Source organism: Protopterus annectens, chromosome 5.part0 (assembly GCF_019279795.1).
Source record: "Protopterus annectens isolate FY-2018-M chromosome 5.part0, PAN1.0, whole genome shotgun sequence".
Classification (NCBI taxonomy): Eukaryota; Metazoa; Chordata; order Ceratodontiformes; family Protopteridae; genus Protopterus; species Protopterus annectens.
Window position 1 is genome coordinate 465,204,478 of NC_056735.1, and position 24,750 is coordinate 465,229,227.

The following is a 24,750-nucleotide window of genomic DNA, read 5'->3' on the forward strand; positions in this document are numbered from 1 at the left end:
GCAGAGGACAGGAAGAAATGGAAACAGATGATCCGCTGTGCCGACCCCTAATGGGAACAACCGAAAGAAGGTAATGATAGTTCCCCTGATTCTGTATAGATAATCACAATGCATTTGTCTTTGCCTATGGAACTTGAGGGGGGTTTTTTCATACTTGAGTCTGTAGTCATTTTGCCTTTAGTTATGCAATGGATATTTGCTTTGTCTTTTTAGTGATCTGATATGTTGCTTTACTTATTGCAATGTAAGAAAAGAGTTTTAATTCAAGTGCATTCATTATATCCCGTGGGTTGGTGATCACTTATTTGTTTATTCATAAACTGCCACAAGTTCAATTTTCCCTCTCAGTTTTTAAGATTAGGATAATTTCAAAAACTACGTAGTATCTCTTTTTATGTTGTACATATTATATAAATGATGTAATTCCAGTAACATGTTTTCTCTTGAATTTTTGAATATATTTGTGCCTTCCTGGTATATGTTTATTAATGCATATGTTAACAATACCATAAATATCACTAATAGTGTGTTGAACAGATTTCTTTCAGTCCTTAGGGATAGTAACAAGTCTGTTTTCATGCTTATATCATTTATTGCACCACCATTTCCACTGGTAATGTACTAAAGGAAGATTTATTTATGATGGAGTTTTATTTTATGCACATGCTAAAGATGATGGCATTATGATCTTTGTAATTAGGTAGTAGAACTTTATGTGGGAAACATAAAGGCTTTTAAGCCTTTTGCCAAAGGTGCAGTACAGTACTCCAGGCACGCTGTTGTGATATCAATGACATTGCCATCCTTGAATGGACTTCATACTTCATTTTTAAGTCGTTGTGTTAACATAGCCAATTATCATTTGAGAATATTTATCTGATGTTGCATAGTTTACCCACCTGATATCTGGGTAGTTAAAATATCACACAGAGGATGTATTCTTATTGATATTTAATACACCAAATGTTTGTTATAAAATCCCCATGCTCTGCAGAGGAAAAAGTCACTGTATAGTAATTTCTTATAATATTACATTAAGTACCACTGATATTAATTATTGTATGAGTAATTTCTACTCCTGAGTTATAACCATGCTCATTGTCTAATGCCTAGTACAAAATCATATGTAACTGTTTTTAAAGCATTTTCCAAACTCATATATTCAGTTTTCTGAAAGAGATCAGTAGGTTTTCAGTATTTTATTCTATTATACTTTATTTTTGGTTTGAGGAGATATGTAATAATTTTCAGGGGGAAAATCACATTTTAACTCTCAGTCTCCAGCACATAGACTTTCTAGCTTTGTCTTGATCATCTGTGCCATAACCCAGGCACAGCTGTCTCCAACAGATGGCATTCAGCTTCAATATAATTATGGATTCAATGACCTTATCTGCTAAGAAACAATGTCTTACAGTATGTGCCAGAAAGCTGTCTAAACAGTCTATACAGTAATTCTGTTTTGTTTATATCACTAAGTCTGGATACTCATGTAGTGTACTGTCAAGAATGGCTTGTACAGAATATATAACATCTGAAAGACCAATCAATTAAAAGCCAGATAAGTTCACTAAGTAAGAAGCTTACATGTAGTATTCCAGTATGGTTGTAACAAATAATTATGTAATTCTATAAAAAAAAACAAACATTCACTATTTAGACCTGCTGGAGATAATGTATTAAATTTTAAAATATATAAAGTCTCTTTACACAATAATTTCTTTTTTATTAACACTTCATCTGTTTCTGATATATGTTCCAAAATACAAGCTTTTAACAGTGAAATGTCACTGCTATGACAAGTAAAAAAAATGTAAAGCTATAGGGCTCACAGCATTATTATTTTTTATGTCTCTAATGTGTTCTTGCAACCGTAACCTGAATATTTTTTTAGTCTGCCCTATATAAAACCAGTTACAGGGGCAAGACAATGCATATACCACTGATTTAGTTATACACGAGAATGCAGAAGTGGAACAGAATTTTCCACCATTTATTTTTTCAAAGCATTTGGTGATATTGCAATAAACCGAACATCTTCCACAAGGGAAGGTGCCGCATTCCAAAACCTGCAGATTTAAATTTTTACAAGGTGAAACAAATCCATTGTGTACCACCATATCCATGATATGTCTACTTCTCTTGAAAGAGATATTTACAGTTCTACAAAGATTTTTTACCTGTATTAATTAAGTAGGGCCAATAATACCTACTATACCATGACCCCCCATTAATATTCCAAAACGTACATGCTGATTGGCCAGCGTGCACGTTGTAAATCGACTTATACTAATGGAAAAATGTCCGGTCGCCCAGACTTTTTCCATTAGTATAAGTCTCTTTTAAAACATTGTCTCACTATATTAAAAGAGTTTAACATAGTGACACAGGTTTAAAAAAAAGCAACGGAGATCTCCGTTGCTTTTTTTAAAGCTGTCTCGCTATGTTAAACTCCTTTAACATAGCGACACAGTGTGTAAAAAGCAACAGAGATCTTGCTTTCTCCATTGCTTTTTTTTTAAACCTGTCTCGCTATTTTAAATGGGTTTAACATAGCAAGACAGCTTTAAAATAAGCAACGGAGATCTCCGTTGCTTATTTTAAAGCTGTCTCGCTATGTTAAACCCGTTTAACATAGCGAGACAGATTTAAAAAAAAAAAAAAGCAATGGGAAAGCAAGATCTCCATTGCTTTTTACTGTTTCGCTATGTTAAATGGGTTTAACATAGCGAGACAGCTTTAAAATAAGCAACGGACATCTCTGTTGCTTATTTTAAAGCTGTCTCGCTATGTTAAACCCATTTAACATAGTGAAACAGTAAAAAGCAACGGAGATCTTGCTTTCTCCATTGCTTTTGGCCACAGCTCTGGTGTACTGCGTAAGCATGCATAGTACATCAGAACTGCTGCAGATACCAGACAGCTGCGGAAGTGCAGCAAAGAGGCATTATACAATGCCATTATTTAAGAAAAGTAATTATTTCTTTTCTTAAATAATGTCATAGTATAATAGCAATAACCCACTTCTGGGTGTGGGTAATGCAGGATTTACCCACGGTTGTCTTTGTTTGGTCCCTCGGACTTTGCCCTCAGGACCAAACCACGCCAACCATGGGTAAATCCCACATTACCCACACCCAGGCATGGGTTATTGCTATAATGGCATCAATAATTTTCTCACTTAAGATATTATATACAGTAACAAAATAGACTTTCTACACTCCTGCACAATGTTAAATTCTCTATTATTTTTATTTATCTTATTTACTAAAGGCCTACTGTGAAGTAATCTGGTATCTATTATTTTATGAAGGGCATCTAAAATAGCATTTTCATCATACCCCCTTTGCTTGAAATGAATACATGTTTTTATTATTTCCTTTTCTAGGCCCATTTCATCATTACATAACCTGCTGACTCTCAATAATTCTTTATAAGGTAGCACTTTCAAAGTGTGTGGTGGATTATGTAATTCTGCCTGCAGTAGTCAGGAAGGTTTTCAGTTATAACAGTTTAATGATAAAGGTATTAAAAATATCAATATGCAGCTTAAGACCCAGTGCTATCTGCAAAATGTGTCAGATGAGGTCATTATTACAAAAATATCAGTATGAATTTAGCAATTTCTGTTTGTCAAAAAAATAAACACATGAATCTAATTATGTGGTAACTTATATAGTTTAATGACATGGATACTTTTCTGCATGGAATACGGACTGAATTGACTCAACATATACAACACATACAAGTATTTAGAATAGAGGTTGTATTGCTTTCTACCAAACGTTCAGCTTAGTTCTGAGAAAAGACTTCTAGATACCACCCCTAAAATGGCACTTTATTGAAAATGAATCAGTTTTTTGCCTAAATAGAATATGTATTTTGGCCTCCTGATAACCTCTTCCTTCCTTAACCATTTACAAAGGCATTTCACCTTTAATTAGTTTTGCACAATTTGCTAGCTCTAGCAAGGTAGGACAGTATTTTTTTTTGTTCAAGGCATACCTGTTGTTAAGAAGAGACAGACAGTAAGCAAATGATTACAAAGTAGTCTTCATATGGTAATGCTAAAAATATCCTCTACTGCTAGAATAATGACATTGAAAAGCACATGCCGTCGGTGTTATTTTTTTCCTTTCAAGGTGTGCATTTTGATACAGAACAGGAAAGAGGAGGATGCATTTGAAGGTGTTCACTTTAAGACAGAAAGTGGGGAAAAGAAAAAGACGATGCATTTTAAGGTGCACACCTTGAGACGTCAAGAGGAGAGAGGAAGAGGCATTTGAAGGTCTGCACTTCGAGAAAGAGGAGAAAGATTCAGTAATTGACTGACTGTCCATAAATAAAAATAAATGAATTATCATCACTAAATGAAAAAGAGTACAGTGTTGTGAAAATGTTTTTGGCTACTTCAAGTGAAGAGCACAAAGAACTGCTACTCACGTCTATCACATTATTTTAGGTTACAATTTATTTTAATGCTTTCATTTGCACCATTTTCTGAGGTAATGCCACACAGCTTACATTAACTCTTTCTGTAAGATCAAAGAGGTTCCCTTCTTTGCGGTGAATGGCAAATTCTGGACTTTGGAGTATGGCTTCAGATCGAGTCATCCAGCTGTGGAGTTCAGTTGTGTCAGCATCAAGCCTGGTAACAAAGTGGAGAAGAAAATATTTACATTCACAAGGTGTGTGTGTACTGTAAATGTACATTACACATATAATTATTTAGTATTAGGTAGGGTTCATTTTCACTGTAAATAACTTTTTTAAATATTAACAAACAGAAACACTCTACAAAATGTTGACTTTAGACATATTATTGTTACCAGACTTATCTTTAGTAGCAAATTATTAGACTACATTCATTTAATCCTTACAAATCAAGAAAGAAAAGTAGGCGAACCACACATTTATATCATGATGTGAGACTTTGTTTTCTTCAGTAGCTTGTTTTATTTATTTCACTGCACCAGTTGTACTGATAGTGTTACCATCTCTGTCCATTGCTTCACAATGATGCCACATGCCCCTGGCAATGCATTTAGAAGAGAGATTTGGCGTCTTCCTTCATATTACATGAAGATGAAGACATTTTGTACATAGAGCACCTAACTGTACTACTGTATTAGTGTGGATATAGAGGAGAAGTTGCATGCTACAATATGAGGACATGTTCATGCATTATATTCTATTTCATAGTAGGATGTGACAAATCCATTTCCCACCCAGAGTCAGTTCGATGGTGATAATCTCCAGAATATTTAGGAGGAGAAAGCTTGTTACCAGCAGCTTTCTTTCAGCCTTTCCAAGTAACAATATGTACTTTTTATTTGATTTCCAGTGAAAATTGCAGAAAATGGGAGCAAAAATCTATGTGGTTGAATTTACAATAAACCATCACTCATGGAGTAGGTTTTATTGCATTGCCCTGTGTATACAATATAATCAGTAAAGAAAATGCATCTTTAAGGATTATTAATATGCCTAAATTAGGATATAAATACAAAAGGCAGAAGGACTGAATGCAGGCTTTGGTAATATATAAAATGTGAAATCATAACTTTACAATGTTTTCTACCAGGTTTAGGAAAAATGAGAAAAAAGAATTATACTTTCCAAAACCTTTTGTTGATAGAGATATACATTGCACCCACTTTGCTCAACAGTATATTATTAGGGATTACTGGAGAAAAATATAAATAAGGCAATTTATGAAAGTTGTAGTTATTTACATCTTTGAAAGTGCTCACAAGATGGTGAGGTAAAACAAATGCAAACAAAATGTGGTAACTCTTCCAACAGAAAGTCAAGATAATATTTTGTGTTACATATGGATACACACATACACATAAACACACACACACACACACACACACACACACACACACACACACACACACACACACACACACACACTGTGTGTATGTATATCTATAAAATTGTATATAACTACCACACTCGCTCACTCTATTTATATAACTATATAACTATACACACACACATGTGTGTGTGTGTGCGTGTGTGTGTGTGTGTGTGTGTCATCCTACCAGATGACAGACTAATATGGGACAATAAAATTAACTAAAATTATATGCATTTACACTGTCTCTTTGATTGCGTCTTTTGAATGAGTATAGATATGGTATTGTTGCTGTTTCTGGATGTTTTTCTCTTGCACTGAGACCCTCAGTTATGTAAGTAAAGGAGTCCATTACAAAAACAGAAGATTTAATGCACTCATGTGCTTTACCTTAGGGATTGGATTGATACTGGATACCTTTTTTTCATTATCTAAAAGTATTTATAGCAGCACAAATGTTTAAAAAAGTCCTATGCTAAGTGAAACAGATCAGGATTTGATTAAATAAAAAGCAGTCATAGTCAGAATTTTGGACAAAAAAATCTAATAAATTATAACAGTTCACACTGCACATCTGTCATAAGACAAAAACTTGTGAAATTGCTATTCCTGAAAAACAGACTTGACATACCAGAAACATAATGGATATCATGTAGAAAAAATAAAAAAATAAAATTTTTTCATAGTATAATTATAAAAACAATTGAACAAAGTTTGCTACATGTGCTGATGATGTATACAGTTTTATTATTATGTGAGAATTCAATTTCTCATGAAAACTGTTTGCACTAGCTATAAGGAATAAATAAATGGCAACTGAACCTATATATTGATGTGTGTGTTTGTGTGTGTGTGTGTGTGTGTGTGTGTATATATATATATATATATATATATATATATATATACACACACACACATATATATTTATTTATTTTTAATGTAAATGAGCATTACATAATTTTAGTATTATGTAAAAGAATTTTGTGAAGTTAATAAGATTAGAGAAAATATACCTCCACTGAATGATGAGGTTAAGATTGCAAAAGACAAGTACTAAATAAATATGTTAATTAATTGCATTGAAATAACAAGTGTTACTATGCAGCATTTACTATTTAGAAAACAAACTGTATAGTTGATTCACATATTATTTTGTGTCCTAAGTGTTATGAATGTGAAAAATCATGAGTTCCTATTGTTCAATGAGACATACTTTCTGTAAACCCAACTGAGGTTTCTGACTGATACTCATGAGAAGGTTCATTTATACAATCCTGAAATTAAAAACAGAGCCTGGTGTGCTATAATAAAAGCATTTACTAAAAGTTTACCACATTAATCTGGTATGTATCACAGAAGTATTCAGAAAATATGACGTTGATTCTTATAAAGGGATTTATCCTAGTTGGGCTTTGCTGGTAAACTAAGATTAATTAACTAAATAACTAATTACATAATACATTTAAGCAGAGTGAAGTTAGTTGACATAACTGAATGACTTCCCTCACCAACGGCATTTTGCAAATAATACTGTTTGAAAAGCAATGGAGTTACATGACAGCAGAGATAACATTAAACCTAATAAAGGTAATCATTTGTGCTGTTATGCAGAAAGGTAAAGCCCTGACTGCAACACAAGTAACTTGATTTTGATAACTGGACTGGTCATCTGAGGTGCTAGCAGGGAGGACAGTCATGCCCATCCTTAGAGGGACAAGTGTGTGTGGGCACACAACACAGTTGCATTTCTCTGGCAAAGGCTGGGGAAAATCACTTTGAAGAGCTTTTTGATGTTAGTGTGGTGGCTTGCCAATAAGGCCCTCAAAGAAATGAGGTGTGATTTGGTGAACTCTGTCCACTGCACATCCCACTCCCACAGTGTTAATGAGGCATGCACAGAGAAGTAGGAAAAAATGCAGCAGCAACATGACAGTGTGCCAGGACATCTCTATCTCATCACAGACCATGAGCATGAGTCAGAATAAGTAAGGTGTGGACTGGACAGCCTGGTAGGCTGGTGAATTAGGAGAGGCACTTGTGGCAGCCAATGGTCAGCTGCAGGGTACAGGAATAACAAAAAAATAAATAAATACAACTAAGATTGATCTTTTTGCTTATTCTTTGTTTATATCTTGTGTTTGGTTTTAAAATAGGTCCAATAGGAGCACTGTCACCGATACACGGGAACACCGCTGACTTTAACTTAACTTGTAAGAATAATTTCTTTTGCAGCAGCAGCACATCTACATTTCTTCTACTCAAGTATAACAACACATAATCTAAAGAGAAAACAAAAAACTTAAATACACTGGAAATCTGAAAATGTCAAACCAAAAATGTAATCCATGTTGTTTTTCAACCAGAATATAATAATATAATAAGAATAAGTATGAATTAAATGAAATATGATAATTTTGGTGTTAGAGTTTTTAAAATAATGAAAGAGGTTGTTAATGAAACTGACATCAGAAAACTGTGGTAAAAGTTGTGGGAGAATACAGATAAACAATACTGGTGGCTGACGCACATTATTACGGAATGAAGCAATGAAGAATTATTATAAGAAACAGCAAATTAAATAGGACTGAGATTGCTATAATGAAGAGGTTAAATAAATGCTTAAAATGCATGTAAACTATGTTTATGACAGGACGGATATTGATACATTTAAAAGAAATAAAAATAAATCTTGATTTAATATTGCTGCAGCCATACTTGGCAGATTATTTTCATTTCATATTTTTTACTCTATTTTTGCTTACCATCAGTTCTACTATCAGACTTGAGAAGATTCATTCCACTGTACTTGGTATTTCATGCAATGGAATGAGGCACTCCACAAAATTGTCTATCATACTGCAGGCCATGCAGGATGTTTGGGCCCTCACCTGCATCAAATGATGCAGGCTATGATCATTGCTAAGGTCCTTATCTCTCCCCAACTAATTGATTTGACCACCTGTCTACTACTATCTGTACATGCACGTGTGTCATTTCACACAAATGCAAATCAGGACTAAGATCACACTGCTTTTCAGACCTAGCTTGTCAGGGTCTTAGTCAGGGCTTTATAGCTCCAGGCAACTGAGCCAGGTTCATATTGGGTAGAATTGTCTTTGCAAGGGAAATTTGTCATTTTTTTATATCATGAGATTAACAAAGAGGTTACAGACTAATGAAGGGATGACAAAATGCATAAAATGTAGAATAGCAAGGCGTTTTTAATCGCGTAAGTAAAAAAGTAAATAACAGAAACAAATGGGTACAAAAGGAATGATGTATTTACAGACTGAAACTCTTTTACTGGATGCATACAGCTAAGCATGAGAGAAACATTGACATCTGTTCAATCCTTTTTAAGGCATGATTTTGAAAATGGAAAATAGAAAATATTAAGAAGCCATCTACCATGGTGAAGAGCAACATCCCTTTTATATATTATAGGCTGTTAGAATGGGAAATGAAAATGCCATTTCTTATCACCATGGCTGAAACTTATTCAGACATATGAAGATGAGGATAATGAAGAATTTGTTACATTTAAGTTGCCTAAGAGCTTGCACTGCTTCAGCTGTCTACTTAATCTTCAAAGGAGTCTTCTTGATCAGAACATTGAGTAAGAAATAAATGTTAGCAACATTTTAAACAAATTTATCATAATGTCAAGCAAGACTTAAATTAAAAAAAAAACTTAGCCTCTTTCAGATGTTGGCATGACCCAGTATTACACTGTTTCAGTTTTCTTTGCCTTTAGTTTTAATATCCTTTGCTCTGTTATATAGCGCAGACAACTGGTTTCTTCATGCATAAGTTGTACTTAGGTGGGGCAGCTGCCAACCAGTCTTACTGCAAGTTAAGGAGATGGCCTTCCCAGTCTTCAGAAGTTATTAATATGTTATGTAAGGGTACTGCTAGTATGGGATTGAAACATTTTAGTAGCAAATCATTAGACTATTAGATTTTGGAATGCTGCAACTATTCCATGAAGACCAACTGGCAGAAGTCTGAAATAAGAGAGTACCTAGGGTATGGAAAGTATCATTTGCCTTTGCTTCTGGGGCTAGTCAAATTTGTCAACAGAAATTTGGATACTTGAAAAGTTGATACAAATCCTAGTCTTTACCCAACTTTTCAATCTTACATCCATTTAGGCTATGGGATATGAATCAGATTTGAAAATGCCATTTCCTTTTCTGAATTTGTTACATGAAGTCCAGCGCAATGAGGGTTTCACACTAACTTTGTGATTTTTCTGTGATCCCAAGTTTGAAAACCTCTATACCTCTTTTGTAACTGAATTTTTTGTAATTTTCTAAATAGGCCTGTTTTCTATGTTGCAAAAGATTAAACTGATTCTGTGAGGCAATTGTGAAAGGATATGTTTATTTCTGAGTAGAAATGTCCTTATTTTTTGATTCAGAAACATTGATAATGCTTTATATATTTTGAATTCAAGATATGCTGATGAAGCCAATCTTTCCCTGCAAACATAATTACTACAGAAACAGTTTCTCTACAAAGCTTCAGAACATCTATGTGGTATAACCTTTCTGGTTTCCATTTCAACAGCTGTCTCACCTCATAGTCTATTTCCCCTATTTTTCCACAATTTCAAAAGGTGTTTGCCAATTTGCAAGGAGACTGTTTTCTTCAGAGACTAGCACACAAACACGTTATGTCTTGGTTTGAATTCTGTAAGTTGAGCATTTTTGTTATATCATATCTTTTGAATCTCCTGTGCCCTCTACTTATCTTCTATTATTACAGATATTAACAGTTCTCATTCTATCCAGGTCTGTAAAATGCTGTATTACACTTTTAAATGCTTTGTTTTCCTCAAGCCGTTTCTTTTTCCTACATCTTGCAAGCCCTGTAGATGTTTACCATATTGCAGTTCAAATGGTGTGAATTCAATTGAAGCTTGACACACTAACTTTATAACAAAGAGATGATATGGAAGCTTTTGTTTCCAATTTCTCCCATCCAGTTCAGCAACTTTTCATAAAACAGACTTTAAAGTTTTTTTTCTTTTCAATGTACGCAACTATTCCACCTGCTTGAGGGTAGTTATAAGACATGCTTAGTTGGCTTGCATTAAAAAGTGCACAATGCTCATACATTACTATTGGCATGACCGACATACCTTGGTCTGTAAGAATTTGGTAAGACATTTCAAGTCTAATAAAAGGAGTTTTAGTTCTCTTGCTCTGATCTTTGCATTTCCTTTTTGTAGGGATTCTGCATCAGGAAATTTTGTTTTACAGTCAATGACTACTAGTACAGATGGCTATCGATTTTACAAGCTGGTATATGATGTCTGTTGCTATTCCTTCATATGGGTTGTCCACAATAGGCAAAGGTCTCAAAGGGGTGTTATACCTAGGGTTGAGAGTGATCCTTTGACATTCTGGGAAAGCCAAACAGCTTCTGCTTCCTTACACCAAGCCAATAAAAACTAGGAAACATTCTAGCTTTTGTCTTATCCAGTTCCAAATGATCAAACAAGATGTTGCTATGAAGTAACTTAATTACAAATATTCTGAAAGGTCTTGGAAGTATTAACTGGCTCAGTATCTGTGCAGTGTTTCTGACTATTCTATACAGCAGTCATTTCTTGGTTTAAATTATGAGTATGAAGCTGTTCTGTTATTTGTCCCCATACAAACACGCTATATTCTCACTCTAACTTTGCTTAGTCTTCAGTCCTGTTTCTGTTTGGCTCTGTGCTTTAGTGTAGCAAGGAGATGCTTAGGACTCTTTCTCTTTTCATTCAGTATGAGACTGATACATTTTCCATCAATTTCTACAGCTATTTCACTTAGTGTGGTGCTAAATATGGATCCCTCTCTTTCCAACTTCACACTGACCTCATTTGTTACTTTACTTAATGGGGTATTTTGGCAAAACTCAGCATCAGATTCCTCTTGACCTTCTAAATAAAGCCAAATCTTAGTTCATTTTGTGCTTTTTAATCTCAAACCTTTACCTTTACTGACACTCTGCATTTACAGCAGTATATCTTTGCTTAAATGGGTATATAGTTCTACCCGTTTTATAATGTACTCCATTTTGTCTCAATCTATTTATTATGTTTTTAGGCAGTTATGTATGATATTCAGAGAGCCCTTTCATCCATGATCTGGGCTACAAGGTAATAACATTTGCATTGCTAAGATAAATACGTGCATTGCTGTATAATAACAATGAACTACTTATCAAATCACAATAGAGCAGAAAACTGTTTACTGTTGTCACCAGAGAAGAGAAATGAACAACTGAAAACATAATAAAGAGAACAAGTATATGAACATAGAGTAATGTGGGTAAAAAACATAATGCACACACTGAAGAGGAAAGGGTCTAAAAAGTAGACTACAGGTTTTCTAAAAGGTGTGTTCTTTTTGTTTCAGTTACAAATATCAGTATGTATGCATTTACATGTATACATTAAGGATCCTTAAATAATTCAACGTAGACTCAAAAAATAACATTCTCAGATGATTACTTTGTAGCTTATAATACATATAGATCAACGTTTCATTACCTTAACTATATATAAACTATGTGCACTTCCATTCCTTAGTTATGTGCTGTTAGATTTTTATTGAAAGGGGACATGTCGGCTTGTGAGGAAGTAGTATGATGTCAGATTAGTCAAAGTAAGTTTGATGAAGGCTCTCCCTGTTCATATTAATGAAAATTGTGGCTTAAGAAGCTTTATTCATCCATCACGTATTACAGAATATGTGCAATCTATTACTTAATTAGCTAAAGACCTAAGAGGCCTTACCCTTCCATCATGTATTACAGAATATGTGTGATCTCTTACTTAATTAGCTAAAGGCTTAAGAGGTCATATCCTTCCATCATGTATTACAGAATATGTGTGATCTCTTACTTAATTAGCTAAAGGCCTAAGAGGCCTTACCCTTCCATTACATATTACAGAATATGTGCCCTTCCATCACAAATTACAGAATATGTGCAATCTACTACTTAATTAGCTAAAGCTTACCCTTCCATCACTTATTACAGAATATGTGGGATCTCTTACTTAATTGGCTAAAGGCCTAAGAAGCCTTACCCTTTCATCACGTATTAAAGAATATGTGTGATCTCTTACTTAATTAGCTAACCTTCCATCACTTATTACAGAATATGTGTGATCTCTTACTTAATTAGCTAAAGGCCTAAGAGGCCTTACCCTTCCATCACGTATTACAGAATATGTATGATCTCTTACTTAATTAGCTAAAGACCTAAGAGGCGTTACCCTTCCATCATTTATTACAGAATATGTGGGATCTCTTTCTTAGTTTATTAGCTAATGGTCTAAGAGGCCTTACCCTTCCATCATTTATTACAGAATATGTGACCTCTCTTACTTAGTTTATTAGCTAATGGGGACTATATCTGCCATTAAATAATTTGTAAGTTAGAGCATTTAGAATGACCATTGCTCAAGATATAACTGGTACATAGTCTGACTCATCACAGAAGCAGGACAATATGCTATATATCCCGCATGCATGCATATCACTGTGTACATAGAAAAACAGAGAAATTATTAAATAAGTAAAATAACCTTTATTAACAATATGACATTATACCAGGGAGCAGAGATCTCCTCAAAAGGCCTGAGCCTCTGTTAAAATACATCTGAAGTGGAATTGAAATGCCAGGTAAGCCTGGTGAGTGGAGGGAAGTACCTGTTTGACTGATGGTTAGCTCTGGGGGTTAAAAAATGCAAAAAAAAAAAAAAAAAAAAAGATTTTAAAGTTAAAGTGGTCTGCCTGACATTTCAATTCCACCTCAATGAAATTCAGAACATGCTGGGTAACAGCAGAGTAGATAACTTGTTTAACCTTCCATTATCTTCACTCAACAAGGTATAAATTTATGTTATGGCATAGTATGTACATTCAACTATTAACTACTCCCAAGGATATAAGTTTATGCACGACTCTCACACACAGTGTTTTAAGGTGTGAATTTAAAAGTAGACAAAATTCCATCTGCTATGATTTTGGACCAACTGCTATAATTCTTCAGGCTTACAGGTTGTGACCTATGACGTTTTTCCTCTGTGTGGTACTTGATGATGTTTGATTTCGATTGAGTTGGTTGATTTGCTGCAAAATATCTGCATATTTTACTGTTCCACCCTGTTTTCAATTACTAAACCTTCATGTTACGTGTTAAAATTGGAATTTTTTTCATTACTGGCACCAAACTCTAAAAAGCCATGTCATTTCATCAATCTCTTCTTTGCAATAAAATAGTTAAAGGAGTTTCACTTGCATGTTGTTGTTTGTCTTTCGGCTTTTACCAGTTAGGGGTCACCACAGCGGAACTCCGGTCCGCTAATGATTGGTAGTTAGTTTTTATGGTGTTGAGTTGCCAGCCCGACGCCCAACCTTCAACGAAGGCACGCCCATTCAACGCATGTCTTTTGAACGCCCACTCGACTGCGGGGAGGACATGCAGACTCCACACAGAAGGCACTCCCAACCCAAGTCGAGAATCGAACGGGAAAACCTCATGCTGTGAAGCAACAATGCTACCAATGCACCACCGTGGAAGGGTGTAAGGATTTGAAAACAGTGGCAGATATTGTTAAAAAGATTTAAGAATTCAATAAATTTCATATGTACTATTTAAACATAGTTGAGCATGCTGTCTGGAATTCATTTCATTTTTTGATAATAATAGAAATTTGCGTGAGTAATTCTTCCACACTAAGATGGTGGCAGATTTAAAAAAGAAAGTTGTAAATCAATGACTCTAGCCATAAAGATGCAACATGTGCACAACTATTAAAGAAAGAATGCCTGCAGTCTTAATCTAAAAGGATTTGTTTTTGGATAAATCTGCCTTATGCTTTATTAGACAGATTTGCTGAAAACAATGAAGTTGCACTTTCATGTCTTCTTTTTGGACTAATTGCATAACTCTATTAATAATGTATTTCGATATACACCAGCTTCACCTTCTCTAATTACTTCTTGAATCTGTTTATAATCTACCAGCAGATGTATTTTTTACATACGTCTTTCATTTATATTTTATTAAACAGATCACAACTTGTACTATCAGTGCTATTTCAGCACCTCCATTGTAACTCGTGCAAATTATCGCAACAATTTTTGCAATTCTACATAAGTTTTTCTTATATAAATATATAAATATACACACACACACACATTTTCATATATATATATATATGTGTGTGTGTGTGTGTGTGTGTGTGTGTGTGTGTGTGTGTGTGTGTGTGTGTGTAACACTTTTACTATGTTAAATGTCATTATTAAATATTACTGGAGCTTTTCTCCCTAGCCAACAGCTGAAAATGGGATTTTGACCCACTCACTTTCCCAGTCACCAAAGGCCAATAAGTAAATAAACAAATTAAATAAATTAAACAAAATGTATTATAATAAAACATATTTCAAAAAATATGTGTTGGATTTTTGTTTGCATCATAGGTATCAGTAGACAATGGATGGAACAGCAATAGAAAATCAAGAATGAAGCCTAACTCACAGTCAAACATCAGGTGTTAGTTGTTTGCCTTAACTATCTGAGTAATGTTTTCAAATGTTTTTTTTTCCACTTCATTTCAATGCAGTTTAATACACAAAATTCACCAAGTCCTCTGAGTTGTTTTGTATAGTAATAATCATGCCAACAGCATTTCATTTACTGTGCTGTTATATATAACACAGAATGCCCACAGCAGCTGAACAGTTGCTACCTTATGTTTGCATATGTTAATTACAACATTCTTATTTGGAAAGATGCATGATGACAATATGTTTTACAATCGCTAATGCTCTGCTGTTTGTGCCATTAAGACGATTTGCATATGCAATCAAATTTTGATTAGTTCAAGTCATTAAAATGTTATCTCAGAGTATTGCATGAGGGTAGTTCCAAGGATTCTAATAGAATCAGAGCATGCAACTTATTCAAATTAACCTCTTTTTATTATGACAGCATGCATTTGAAACAAAAATATAAAGTTAATTGCAAAAATAGTTCAGTTTTTACAATACATACTTTTATAACATTTTGCATTTTATAAAAAAAAATGTTATTAGGCAACAAAACAGGAAGAAATCATGTTTGTCAATAACAGTACAACTAAAGTAAATATGAATACTTACTTTTTTCTAAGCTCTGAATCAACGAGCATTTGTCTTTTCTTCTGAGGAGGAGGTGGTGGCAGTTCATCTTTTGTGTGCTTAACCAGGATTTGTTCTTTTGTTGTCAGCTTAGTTATAGTTTCCATTACTGTGGTTTGTGTTAGTGATGTCTCCATAGTGGTGACAGCCTGTGAAACCTGTGAGATCAATTAAAACATAATTTATGTAATACTGCAAGGGATACATCAGTAGAGATTTGATGGAACAGCAATAGAAGAGAATTGGAGATTGCTCTCCTCTCATCATGAGCTGACCTTCAGAACAAAGCGATGCCATGTATAAATCAAATGAATTGTTCAAGAGACTTGTGAAATGCACAAAAAAGTATGTGACTAAGCTTTAAACATGAGAATCAAAATCAACATTAATAGGAGAAACCTATCCTAAAATGCAAACAAAAACCTGCACAGAAATATATAACCTGTTCCACTTTTTGCTTATATTTTAACCTTGCCCCACTTACATGCTTTGTACTCTTTGTAAGGATGAAAATAAACTTATTAAGAAACGATACTTGCATTTCTTTTCATTTTTTCTAAAAGACAGTAGAATGAAACCATAATTTTGCAAGGAATTATTTGAACATATACTTATCATAAGCATTTAAGACAGTTTCCTATTTGTGAGCCATATTCACAAAAACAGTGCAGAACAAATGCTTACATATTAGAATAACTGTCACAATGCCTACAGATGTTTCATAAAGGTGGTATACAAGGCAATACACCAGAATACCTCCTTGGACATTTCATAACCGTAGAAATGTATAAAATGAGATAAGCACTATTTTTTTAGACACATATCAACTGCAAAATTCTATGGACTCCACATTTTTGACAAGGTAAAAATGGATACCTATTGATATCTATAGATAACTGTATTTATATCTAAAAATGAATGCCAGTTGATATTTATCTATATCCAAAAATGAATATCTGTTGATATCAATACCTATATCTATCTATATATCAATGTATCTATCTATCTAAACACACACACACACACAATGACACAAGATAATAGGGATAAAGACAAAAATAGATATAAGCATGGAATGAGACAATTAGCAGCCCCAGATGTCTCTCTCCTAGGACCGTAGTTGCTCAGGTTATAGCTTTCTAATTTATCATTTTCATTTGAGCTGTTCTGCAGTCTATATGCACACAAACTGAAAATGTGTAAACTGATTACATGTTTTACAGATAGGGCATGTCTACAAAGAACTTTACTAAACTGATCATTGTGGCAGAGGCTAATAATGTGCTGATAAATACATTAAAAACTAAGAAAGAGAGACCCAGGAAAGATAGATTGAAGGGTGAACATTTATTATAGCACCCAGTGATTGAAAGTGCAGATGCATTTAAGGACATATTTTGGGTAGACCTGACTCTTCTGATCATATTAACCAATTGGCTAATGGTAGTTATAAAAGTACAGGCTGTGTAAAAAGAGTTATAGAGTCTAGGAAGCAAAAATAATGAAATTATTGTTTGTAAGTTATAGTAGACTCAAACAAGAGTGTGGAATAACATTACAGAAAGTTTATAAGAAAACAAACGAGTAAATTGAAAAGAGTATTATGGAAATATATAACTACATTCACGGATGTGAACAGTAGTTATGAAGGATTAAACTATATGAAAAACAGAGTGCTTCATACAAATATTTAGTAGGAGACCTTATGGGCATTTAAAGACAACTAGGAATATCTGAGGTTATGAAAGAGTAGTACAGATTTATCCGACAACCTTTGTAGACGATTATATATGAATGAGAGGTGAATGAATTGGGTTCTTGAGAAAGTGGCTGATACATACAAGAGGGTATCAAATTATATTAGAGCAAGGACTACTTTAGATATTTTTAAAGCAACTTGGACACATGGGTAATTACTATGGACACATGGGTAATTACTATGGGAATGACTGTTTTGGCATATTAAATGGCTAGAAAGGCATTATTGCATATGCCTGAAATGTGTGTATTTATATATGTATGTTCTTGCTTGGCCAAAGACAGTCTGCCACATTTAATGCATGGGTCTGAGTTACTTGTTAAATGACTTGTTGCTACCAGCCCACATTTTGAACATTCTACTGTAACAAAAAAGGTTGCTTTGCATTTCAGTCTGCACACCACTGAGGTTTATCTGCACATGACAAACGTTTTAACAATAACTTACTCTTCTGCAATTTTAATATATGCATTTATCTTTAGCGGGTTTTTGCACCCATTCACATTCAGATCTTCTGAAAAGGGAGATTATCAGTATTTGTCTAAGACCCAAGCATGATCCACAACAGAATTATTGACTTACAAGTTACACAAAACAAATTATCAGTTCCTTGCCTATTGTATGCCACCTTCCATGTTCACAGAGGAGAAAAAATATTTTTAAATGTGCTTACTGAATTGTCCATAAAAAGTATGTTTTGATAAGTGATTTCAACTAACCATTGATGTGCTAGAAAACCTACACCACAAAGATTGGGTAACCCCAGAGATTTTTACATGTATTAAATGTTAACTCCCATGTGCAAATACATAATTAGCAAACTATGAGTTAGGTGACCTCATGTTCATCAACATTGCCCTTACTTGCAGTAATAAGTGATGGCAGTCAGCAAAACTTTAAATTAATTCATAATGGTATCATCCACACTACTTATTTAGATAATGTTTTACATACCTGCAGGTAATGTTTTTCCAACTTCATAGCAGAAACAGACCCTGAAGTTCCACAAAATGTTGAGTCACTTTTTCCCTCAATATTACTCTCAATAATATAATGGGACATTTTCTAACTAATACTACCTCTGCTAACACCAAGCAATACATCTGGTTGCTAATTCACTGTTGCCATACTCACCCTTTCCGAATTCCTCACTCACACCAAACAACACATAGCTGGTTGCCCACTCACTGTTCCAAACTCACCCCCTCTGAATCCCTTATTAAACTCTTATACTTAAACAGAGCCACTGGGCACATTCACAAGATGTAGAAAATAGATACCATCGACCTCTTCCTTAAAGGGGGGAGCATCACTTCAGAGCCATGGAAATACAGACCCATCACCCTTACAAGCCTAATGTGTAAAACCATGGAATGTACTATACCTGATCTCTTAAGCTCCAATATAAAAAGTCTTATTACCCTACTCATAGAACAATATATTTTTTTCAAAGGGTGGTCATGTCCACTAAACCTTTTAAGATTCCTGACAAGGTATAAAATCAGCTGATGAATGGCAGCATCTGCTTTTACTCCACACCTCATTTCTGTTTAACAACAAAATGTGTTTGCTTATGTATGGAAGTATGCCTGTGTGTATATATCTCTATAAAGTTTATATATATATATATATATATATATATATATATATATATATATATATATATATATATATATATATATATATATATATACACACACACACACACACACACACACACATATATATATATATATATATATATAAAATTATATTTTACTGACTCATAGTTCTTCAGACCAACCTCAGCAACACATTTACATTAATTTTACTTATTCTGTGATTGTATATAGTGTTGAGTGTAAAATTAATTTTCATTGTAAGATTTTCTAATTTTATTTAGAACTAAAAGCAGACTGAACATTATGGTGGTTTATAGGATTATCTATGAGTGTTTTAACTTCTGTTGAGATTTTAGCTGTATTTGGAATATGGTCATTTATTTCTTTTTGGTCTGTTTTAGGGTATGGACTGGACAGAAATGTATGAGGCATTATGTATTTACTTAGACTGAGAATTATTTTAGTTTTTCAGTTTGCAATACTCATATATTTACTGGTGTTGTAAATGTTGTTTATGCTTTGTCAGGCTAGATTTTCCTTTACCTGAGCACTGCAGAAAATAACATATAAGTGAAGTTTGGCAGTGGTTGTGAAAAATTCATTAGCAAGGTGCATAATTTGGTAGTATTAGCCCATAATGTCAGAAATGTGGCTAGAATTTAAACAAGCATGTCACACTGTGCTGACAGCGATTAGGAAGCAAACCTCAAAATGCATTTCATTAAAAAAAATCACAATATGAAATTATCTAAGCAAGTATGAGGCATATGTTATGACATATGTATGAATGCAAACACCAGAAATCAATGTATGAGTTCTGTATCAATCTTTCCAGGAATCCTGCAATTGTTATGTTCAGAGAAACTATAAAAAACTATTTTGACACTAAAATGATTTTCATAAGCTAATTCCTTCTACAGAGTTTTGTAAAACACTTTTACTAGAAGGGAGTGATAATATATGTTATCTTGCATTATTTAAATTACACTTTGTAGCACATTTCATATTTTAATACTCTTTTTTTAAAAGTGAGAAAGCAGAATATCTCAGCTTTGTGATACTTTATTGCTAACATAACTGACCAAAGCATCATCTCATTGAACTGAAAGGAATGGGTTGGTAATTCTGTCTTTCCCTGAGGTATAACAGCCTTGGAGTTATAAATATTGCATATGGGGGCACAGAAATCAAAAGAAAAGAAGACATTGGGATATATGAATCCCTAGGGCTCAGTCACTAATTTTGTTTTACTGGCTTAGACATTCCCTTACTATGGCACATGTGTAGCTTATCATCTAAGATTACTAAATTACCTATTTTATTACAATGTCATACAGACGCCAGATACAAAGGCAGTCATTTTCATTTGATGTTTAAAGGACCTGTAACTATTTCTAGATTGTTTTCACAGTTCAGTCTAGTCACTGATATACATCAGGCCTATACCTCTCTAAAACCTCCACAGTATGTCCTGAAAAATAATTACAGGCTATAAGTGCAGCACATCTAACTGCAAAGAAACTTTCTTTACAGTAGCACTGCGGAAGATTATATTTTTATTATAATTATATTATATTATATTATATTATATTATATTATATTATATTATATTATATTATATTATATTATATTATATGATATTATATGATATTATATTATATTTATATAGATTTTTATCACATGGACATTGTGGAAAGAACATCAGAAATTACATTTATGATTTAAATTAATCTTCAGAAACTAATGGTATCCATTAAGGGTTTGCTGTGTCAAAATACCCGAACTGTTATCAAAAAGGCTGTTTTACATAAGGACTTGCTCAAACTTCTTGATCAGTCTGTCTTTGATTTTATGGGACTGCTAAACAAAGAAAACCATGAACAACTTAGTTCTATTAACACAGAATTGGTAGTGAAAATCATATCATAGGTTTGTAGGAGATTACTAGGCTAATGGCTTAAGAGCCCTTACAAGCCTAGCCAATGCTATACAATTTTACACAATATATGGCCCCTAGGGACTAGAGGATGGCATGGATTTATGCCTATGCCTTGAGTGTCTTATAGATTGCACCAGTCCATAAGAAACATAGGTGCTACCTTAGGTGAGAATCTGAGATTTCCCATCCATTGATCCACATTGCATTTGAAGATGCCCAGGGATAGGCTTGCTTAATGTGAATAGGATGACTGTCCCAAAAAAGGGCAATCTCTAAGTCAATTATCTGTCCCTCTGCATGTTTTGTTTAATTCGCTAAGTTTAGATCCCAAGATCAGGTGGCCCTCAAGCAGTTTGACTTACAGATGTGTACCAGCTTCATCAGAGATGGATTTGTGAGTGTAGGTCAGGCATACGTCATGCTTTAATAGTCAGTATGAGACAGTGTAAAGCAATAGGACATTTAGTCTATTTGCATAGGACATGTTTTTTATGGTATACATTCATTTGATCAGCCTGTGGATGGCCGATCGGAAAATGTCCGAAAGCAGTGCAGCAAATTCTCATAATTGTGAACACAATTGTTCAGAAATGCAAAATATCCCCCCTTTTTGACCCATGGTAGCGCTTGTTTAGGTGGTAGAGCAGTTGGAAATGTTGCATTCGGTGTTTTGTATGACATTCTGACCGTTCGCCATTAAGAAATTCAAAATTTGCACTCAGTGTTATACCTAATCGAGGAAAGGTTGGTCGCTCAAATGAATGTATTCCGTTTTTTACACCCTGTATTTTCTTTGTGAAGGACCTCTGAAGTCACTCCAGCTATGGTTAGTGCCTAGTCAAATATATACCAAATAGTGGATTGTACCTGATTGTTGGTTTAATAAGGGCTAAGTTCCCAGGTCTATAATTTCCTTGGATCTAGATGCCATATCTTTACTTATAAGCTGTGACACACAGAAGGACCTCCTCAGCACTGTGGAAACGTGGTGGTCAAAGTTCAGGATACTATCTATCTGTGTACCTAGATCTCTCACCTCTGAGTCTACTCTCAGGGGTGTGTTATTGATGTTGTAATTTGTAGGGGGTATTTGACTTCCCAAAGGCTATGATAATGCATTTTTTCGCATTTAGCTTTAGGCCATGGTTCTGGCACCAGTCATTTGTCTGATCTAAACTCTCTTGAAAGACATGTACCTCGTTGGGGTATTCCATGATTGCCTCCAGCTGCAGTCACCAGCAAACATCATCCATAGGCCTTTTACATTAGCCTTGACTTCAGAGAAGTATACTCCAAACAGGAGTGGTCCCAGCACTGAGCCCTGTGGCATACCACTAGTAATTCTGGATTCACCCACTTTAACCATGTGTGTCATGTTAGTGGTCCAATCAGCTATCCATCTGGTGTCATAAGGATTTATGCCCAGTTTTATGATTTTATTTAGAATACCAAAGTGGGGAATTGTGTCAAATGCCATGTCCAGGTCAAGGTGGGAGATATGTACTGTATTTCCCTCATCTATGGCCTTCGTGATTTTCTCAATGAAATCCAGCAGATTCATAGGCATGATCTGCCTGTGACAAAGCCAAATCGAGTCAAGTCCAGTGTTTGGAGGTTTCCTATGTTATTATTTATCAGGTTCATGACTATTCTTTCCATGGCCTTACATATAACAGTAGTCAAACATAAGGGTCTGCAATTTCCTGGGTCATTATATGGTCCCCATTTACACAGAGGAATGACTGTTGCTGTCCTCCACTCTAGTGGGACAAAGCCAGCCCATAAGCTGGGGATAAATAGAAATTCCAATGAGCCTGATAAGTCCTAATTCAAGCTCTTTAACAAGCAAACTAGTATATCATCAGGCCCCACTGAGGCCATGTGTTTAGCTTTAGAGTGTGTAATGGCAACCTGTTCTTTGTTGATAATTGGAGGTGGATTGGTGAAGGGTATTTCTTGGGGTAGAAATGGGGGTGATGGGCAGGAAAAATCTGAGCTGAATTTGTCAGTCAGAAGATTTGATATATTTTCTGGCTGATTATAGGTGATGCCATCTACAATTAATTCTGCACATTGCTGGGTGCTGCCCTAAAGATTTTGGACAGAACTGAAAAATGCTTTATGGTTATCCTTCACTTTAGATGCTATTTTTACTTCAAATTCTGATTTCAGAGACTTGACTATTTCCCTTAGTCACTTGTTTATACTAATGAGGGACTTTTTCCTCTGTTATGTGAATTTCGTCTTACTTCTCAAAAGGATTTTCTTTGTTTTGTTGTACAGCCTATTAATACCAGGGGTCCACCAGATTAGCTTGCTTTTGAGGTTTGACCTAGGTTTATTTCAGTATGGTGCAGCCATTTCTGTGCAGTTGCTTATATGGTCATATAAGGCATTTTTGTATGACTCAGTATATGTTTCTGTGTTTTCTGGACTTGTGGGAGTTTGGAAAATAGCTGTGTCATATCTTAATAGGGGTTAATTTACCTTAGTGAAGTTCTTATAGTTTTTGGGGTCAAGTGGGAGAGGGACTAGTTTTAGCTTTATTTCAAGGGAGACCACTTTGTGATCTGATCTTACCAGTGAGTACATTACATGGGGGGAGGGGGGGTGCAGCAATCTCCCATATTTGTGCATACCAGATCTAGGATATTTGTTCCCCTAGTGGGAGTGCATACAAGCTGCTCCAGGGCATTTGAATTTGCAAAGTCAAGAAATCTTTGGGCCAGTATGTTAGTTGTTGTGTATGCCTCCCAATTAAAGGAGGAGTAGTTAAAATTAGACAGGAGTATGACATCAGGCTGGATGGTGAGTGATTCTAGTAACTTTGGGTATGATGTATGGGTTTCATGATTCATGGTGGGGACCTGCAGCTAGCAAGAATATGGTAATGGATTTTTCCCAAGGTTATTTAAATATGGAGTACCTCAAGCATGTCATATTGTCTGACCGGCCCTGAGGTGTGCTTATCCTTTATGTAAATACATACAACTCCCTTATTTTGCTCCTCCATGTCCAATGGGTGGTCAGAACGTATGACAGGCATTATAGTCATGCACTGCATGAGTGCATTTCATGGCTTTCAAACATATTTCAGTAACTGCACAGATGTCAGCATTCTCTATGGTAAAGAGAGCTTCCGGGGAGTGCAGTTTCTTGGTGAGACTCTTAGCACTGAGCAGTAACATTTTAGCTTGTCCTGAGTAACTTTTATTGTGTTGGAAGGTTTGTCCACTTGCAATGCCTAAAACAGAACTACAGGGGTGGCTTTAATGGAAAGTCTCACTCAGACTCTGCCACAACTTGCTGTGAGGGAAAGGTTAGCTTGCTTTTGCTTTCTTTTATTTTTTAAAAAAATCCGCGGTGGTGGTGCTGCTGCAGCATTGTTGCCTCACAGTAAGACG

The 24,750-nt window shown here is 34.7% G+C and overlaps 1 protein-coding gene across 9 annotated transcripts in view; it reads right to left on the bottom strand.

Annotated features, from left to right (window-relative positions):
- The window catches only part of DMD (dystrophin), a 9,298,038-nt gene that overhangs the window by 6,729,929 nt on the left and 2,543,359 nt on the right, over positions 1 to 24,750 (bottom strand). For all 9 annotated transcript variants that reach the window (XM_044072398.1, XM_044072396.1, XM_044072400.1 and 6 more), the window contains 2 exons: positions 16,030 to 16,205; positions 4,525 to 4,648 (listed from right to left, as the gene is read on the bottom strand). In XM_044072398.1, the coding sequence (XP_043928333.1) occupies positions 4,525 to 4,648; positions 16,030 to 16,205 (300 nt within the window). The remainder of the gene's footprint in view (positions 1 to 4,524; positions 4,649 to 16,029; positions 16,206 to 24,750) is intronic.